General features: G+C 29.6%; 1 protein-coding gene across 16 annotated transcripts in view; it reads left to right on the top strand.

The window, feature by feature from the left end:
* LOC106469206 (C-Jun-amino-terminal kinase-interacting protein 4-like) overlaps nt 1-6,202 on the top strand; it is a 107,101-nt gene that overhangs the window by 75,452 nt on the left and 25,447 nt on the right. For 15 of the 16 annotated variants that reach the window (XM_022397641.1, XM_022397640.1, XM_022397639.1 and 12 more), the window contains 4 exons: nt 19-193; nt 2,098-2,316; nt 2,793-3,036; nt 3,782-3,862. In XM_022397641.1, the coding sequence (XP_022253349.1) occupies nt 19-193; nt 2,098-2,316; nt 2,793-3,036; nt 3,782-3,862 (719 nt within the window). The remainder of the gene's footprint in view (nt 1-18; nt 194-2,097; nt 2,317-2,792; nt 3,037-3,781; nt 3,863-6,202) is intronic. The other variant, XM_022397642.1, reaches the window with a different exon arrangement.

Raw genomic sequence — 6,202 nt, forward strand, 5'->3', positions numbered from 1 at the left:
AAATTTGAATTTTCTCAGGAATATGAAAAAGAGTATCACAAAAGTGAAGAGAATCTTTCTTCTCTGGTATGGATTTGTACATCAACCCACTCCAGTAGTAAAGTAACTGTGATTGATGCTAATAACCCAGCTGACATCCTAGAGTCTTTCCATGTTTGTTCCTCTCATCTCCTGTGTATAACCAGCGTGCCTGGTAAGTTATGTTTGATCATTATAACAGTTATTGCTGTAGGTGGTTAATGACCCAGATGACATTATTTTAAAGGTAACTCTGAAGTTTTTGTCATGTTTAATTACATCTAACATATTCTTGTATGTTGGAAAATAAATTAATATTGAAATCTCTTCTTTGTGTATAACAAATTTTGTAAATTAAAACCCTTTTTTTTTAAACTTAAGAGTTCATACTTTTTCTACATACACGTAATTATTTCTTTATCTCGTGTGTTATGTGAATACATTTTTGTAACATCAAAAACTTAAATAGTGTAATTAAGTAGTTTTCATCTTGACTGATTAGCAGATATTTTCTGTAGTTAACTTGTTAGCAGATCTTATATTCTTATGGCTCATAAATAAAACTGATTAGTAAATATGTTTTACAAATAATCTGTTAGCTGATCTTGTATTTTATGACTCATAATTAAACACCTATTGAAATGGTTTGACAGCCACTAAAGTGTAAGTTCATTGAAAATGTCACTTTCATGAATGTGAGTCAGGATTCACCTTGTAATTTACCCACAATTATTGTGGTTTCGAAAACACCTAAGGACATCAGCCAATGTTGTGATAAAGTGGAGAGAGAGGAATTATTGTTCAATTACTTCAATATAAACATTCTCATGAGAGGTTCTATAAGATGTTTTGGATTTTGTGAGACTTGTAAATGTGGTCAGGTTATGTATAATATGATATAAAAGGATAACAGGAAACAAATGTTATTTCAAAAACATTTTATCTCGCTGCTTATTCATAACATTAGCAAGTTGTCAAATTTGTAATTATTTTGCATGTTTATATTATTATGTATTTTTTTAAATATTGCACAGAGCCTTTTATTGAACTTATTCTTAGTTAAAATAAGAAAATATTTTTGCACTGACAAATACGTTTATGTAATATGATATTTTAATCAGCTTATGGTAAATACAACTGGATATATAAGGTATAGAAAACACTATTATTTTTCAAAGCAAGAATAAAAGCATTTTTTCACTATTCAACATATTAATGTTTCAAAGGATATGCATATATTCTAAATAAAGCTGTTGGTGTAAAGCAAATGTGACTGTATCATCAAACACAGATGTTGTTCTAGAACAAACATGACTGTATCATCAAACAAAGCAGTTGGTGTAAAACAAACAAACACGATTGCATCATTAATCAAAAATGTTGGTGTAAAACATTTGACTGTGTTATAAAAGTGTTAGTGTAAAATAGTATGACTATCATAAAACAGCTGTTGATGTAAAATAAACATTACTGCATCATGAAATATAGCTGTTGTTGAAAAAATATGACACAAAAAAGATTAGAATAGTTCTTGATTTTTTCCCTCTTGTTCCGTCAACAAATAACCTAAATTGTTTTTATGAAAATGACTGAATATTTATGATAAACATCTGCAAGAAACAAAAGGAATTATTTGATAAACTAACCAGTATGTTTCAGTTCAAGAAATAAACCAATAAATTGTAACTCAACTTATTTAAATTCTGTTCTGTTTCTTGATCAAATAAACTATATTTATACCATAAGCTGTGATAGTAGAACCGGAAAATGTTTGTTTTGCTTGGATATAAAAATTATTCCAGAATTATGGTATGAAAAAAAAATGTATTTATGGAAAAGATAAAGTATGGAAATTTATTTCTTAGTCTCAAAAATACATAAAAATTTTAAATAAATTAAAAGCTATTTTCATGAGTAAATATGTTATTTTTTAGAATGTATTGTACTGTATACAGAAATGTGTTATGTAATATATTGTGTATTTTGGAGAAAGAAAAGAGGGAACAATGTTGTCTTGAATGTCTGCACACTGACAAGAGTGAAGAGTTATATGACACTTTGTCTTTTCTTATTATACAGGAGCCAAGGAAACTGACTATCAGATGGATGAAAAGTTGAACAATCTACCTCAGAACAAAAAGGTTGTGAAAGTAAAGGGAAAGGTTTCTTGTATAGCTCGCAATGACAAAAAAGGAGAAATCAATAGTAGCTCTAGTAAAATTGGTAACATCACATTTATTAGTTGTGAAACAGGAACAGCCTCCAACAAAAGTCAACCTACAGAGTCATCTCCACAAGGTACTGTTGTGATATATCTGTGTGTGGTAGTAAAGTAAGCATTTATTTTTCTTTAGTAGTAATTTTATCCTGCCAAAACATGACATACTTCAGATTGTTGGGCTTTTCCTCACCTTAACCTCAGTTATTCTGTCAGTAGGATAACTAGGAAGTAATATGTAATGTAACTAGGTGTAAGAGATGTAGCAACATTGAGTAAAATCCTGGCTCAAACATCAGTATCACCCCAATTTTTTTTTATCTAACCTAAAAACTGTCTCACCAGTAGGAAGTAGTCCGTGACATAACTGGGTGTAAGAGACATAGCAACATTGAATAGGAACTTGCTTGAAAAATTTAATCTCAAACGTTTTATTGTGCATAAAATGTTAATTCAGATCATTCTGTGAACTTTATATAACTAATTCGAATGCCTTTAATGAAAAATAAAAAATACTTAACATTCGGTAAAGCATTGACCTTTAGTTTTTATACAGCAGATAAAGAGGAGGACAAAGAAAATTCCTCAGCAGTCCCTCCTCAGATGGATGTTACCAGAGAAGATGTCACTCTGCAAGTAGATGGTAAAAAAGAATTTGGTCAACCAAAACAAAGTTCACAATCAGATCTTGCCAAACATAGTATGCCAGCATTACCCCAACAGAACCAGAATGCTAATGATCAAACTGAGAAAATGTCAAGTGTGTTGCCAACAATGTGGTTAGGAGCACAGAATGGCAGGTATTGTTAACAGAGTTAGATGACTACAGCAAACATTATAACATTCAGTGTTAGGTAATTTTCAAATTTAGTTTTGAGAATTTAATATAAAGAAGATCAACTTAATATTAAAGTTTTTATCTAAGTTAACTATTAACCAGATCGTTAAAATGAAAAATAAGATACAAATTTTAAAATTACAATAAATATTTAAGTATTAGAATGATAATAGAAAAACAAAATGTGTGTAATATCTCCATGTATTTAACAACAAGAACACAATAAACTAATTAAGAAATGAGGGAAATAATAACACATTTAACTGAAAGGACTATAGAAAGCAACAATAAATATTCAAGCATCATTCTGTTTGTTTTATCTTTTATAAAACAATAAATACTTCTGTAATAATTCAATAATTTGTTATACCACAATGTGAACCATGATACTTAACATGAAGATTAGTTAAACTTGTTGTAAAGAAGGATCGGAAGTTTTGCATTATTCGTCAGTTGGCTGAATTAATAATGATGTTTCTTCTCAAACATTAATTGTATTCTATCTACAATATTGATAAAACCAGCTGTACTTGTAGTATGAATTTTAATCTCCTAGTTGCTGAAGGGATGCGTAATTGAGATTTAATATTTTAAAAGTTTTATATCTTGTATTTTCGAGGAAGATTACACAGCTTATAAGATACAAATTATTGTAATTACTTTTTAGAGAAAACATCATTCAATGTGTACCATATTTATTTCTTCAGCATTTTTGTTCATTCTGCTGTGACTCAGTGGAAAAGGTGTATTCATTCTGTACATCTAAAAGATTCTGTGTTGAGTATTGTGTAAGTACCATTATTTCAATTCATTTTGTATAGTATTAGAATAAAATAATGATGTATGTGTGGTTGTGTACTGTCAACAATGGAAGAAGGAAACAGTTCTATGACATATAACGGTAGCTTCAGTACAGAAAAAATCCCAATAGAATTACAAGCATTGTATTTTACTAAACTATTATACTTCATGAAAGTATGCAAAGTAAAGTACCAAAAAGAACTGTTAAACAGTTTCAGTTATAGTCTGGACGTAGAATGTTGTTGCCATCACCATTGACTCCACATAAAGCAACAAAGAATGCAGTTCAGTCGCAACTGCAGTACCATTGTTCACTGAATAAGATTATAAAATTTCCAGTTGTAATCAATCATTTCATAGTTGAAAACACATTTATCTTTGCAGAACTTAAAACCACACTTTTCTCAGAATACGTGGTACCAATTGAAGCATTCGGTTCACTTCTCTGAACAGAAAGAATATATAAGATTGCAATTACACACACCACGTTTGTTATTTGACTGGTTGGTTAATCAGTATGATAACTGGTTGGGACCACGGAAGCTCCAACATTTCCATCAAATTTGTTGAGTAAAACTGCATGGCTTTGACCAAATTTTCTGTCAATTCCAACACATTCCCTTTTTAACAGACATTTTACACCCTCATTGTTAACACATGGATTTGTATTCTAAGAAGCCATAAAATAGCCACCCTTTATTGTATGATAAAAAAGGGACCACAACTGAATTTTATGCAAACCGTTTACAGGATAAAATAAATAAATATTTAATTGTATACACAATAACATAAACTACTATTTAGCAAAATAACCATATACATAAGACTACAAAAATAATGACATATATGTGACATATATACTCATATATTTGATGAGAGATTTGTATATGTTTTTATTTTTCAGAGAAAAATACATATACATGTGATAGACAGACACATAAAACTAAATGTGGAAAGGGTAAATGTACCCTAGTAAGGTTGGGATAAACCATCTATGAGATTTAACCCATTTGTAGTAAAGTAACGTCAGCATGATATATATATATATGTGTGTGTGTGTGTGTGTTGGAGCAGGTGTGAGTGATAAAACCCACAATGTCTCACATCTAAAACTACCACTCACATTTTTGCATTGAGTTTTGGGAAGTTGATTGTTCATAATGAAACTAAAAAACAGGAAGAATAAAACATATTACTGTAAAAGAACCTCTGGGGGTCATAAATGAAACTTCTGAAATTGGTGTTCCGTGTCTCTCCTTGTATGGAGAGAAGAGATACCAGCCATACCTATCTCAGCAGAATCATTTTAAACCCTATATTATAACATTACAATCATACTCTTTAGGTTATGATTCTTTTTAACATTTTGTAGGATTGATATAACACCATCTGGTATATTGACTATCAAAATGAAATGAAACATCAGCAAGATCATAGTCATTTAAACATTTGTACTTCTGAAGTTGTACTCAAATGTTTTCATAACATTGAATGAAATATGGTCTAATCAGAATATGTATTAACTCTCTCAACATGGGGTTGGTCAATTTGACCGAGTCATGTGACCTTTTGTACTTGTTTAAAGTCTTTATAAATTAATACTTATAACTCTATATATATTGGGTATATCTTCATGACATTTGGCAGTCGTTCAGTTAATGTTACAAGTCTTTCACGTACAAAATGTCATATTTTTAGTTAAGTATTTTTAATAAAATAAAATAAAGATTTGTCCATCAATATACTGAATATTTGTTTTGAATAGTCCGTGTGTGTAAAGTAATTTTCATGTTAAAATTAGAAATACTTTTTGGCATCTCAAACATCTCAAATTTCCTTTGTATAATCCCTAAAACCCTCTAAATACATTTCAGACGTTTTTTTTTTTACTAAATCCTTATAGTCTGTTATTTTCTCTACCTGATCTCAAAACTGGATTGGTCAATTCAACCGACCTTGTAACCACCAAAAAAAATAAATAAAATAAACCTAAATTAACCTTTTTTTTCTTTCTAGAATGACTTCAAATTGTAACATGAAACTACATTCATTTATCCTAAGTAGCTTTAAGTTCGTAACAGTATACATCTATTTATAATTAAATTTTATTGTTTTATTGCCCTCTGAACCATTTCTAACTACTTTCTGTTCCATTATAAGTTGTAAATCACTTGGGGAATGTGCAGCTCAGTTATGTTTTCAAATTATGTTACCCACGAGCTGCACGAGTGCATGCCTCTTTAACCATTTTAATTATATTATTATTATTACTTATTTTACTTACCTAGTCTTAAATAACTTAAAAAGATCTGTACTTTAAATTATTT

This window comes from Limulus polyphemus, unplaced genomic scaffold (assembly GCF_000517525.1).
Source record: "Limulus polyphemus unplaced genomic scaffold, Limulus_polyphemus-2.1.2 Scaffold3355, whole genome shotgun sequence".
NCBI lineage: Eukaryota > Metazoa > Arthropoda > Merostomata > Xiphosura > Limulidae > Limulus > Limulus polyphemus.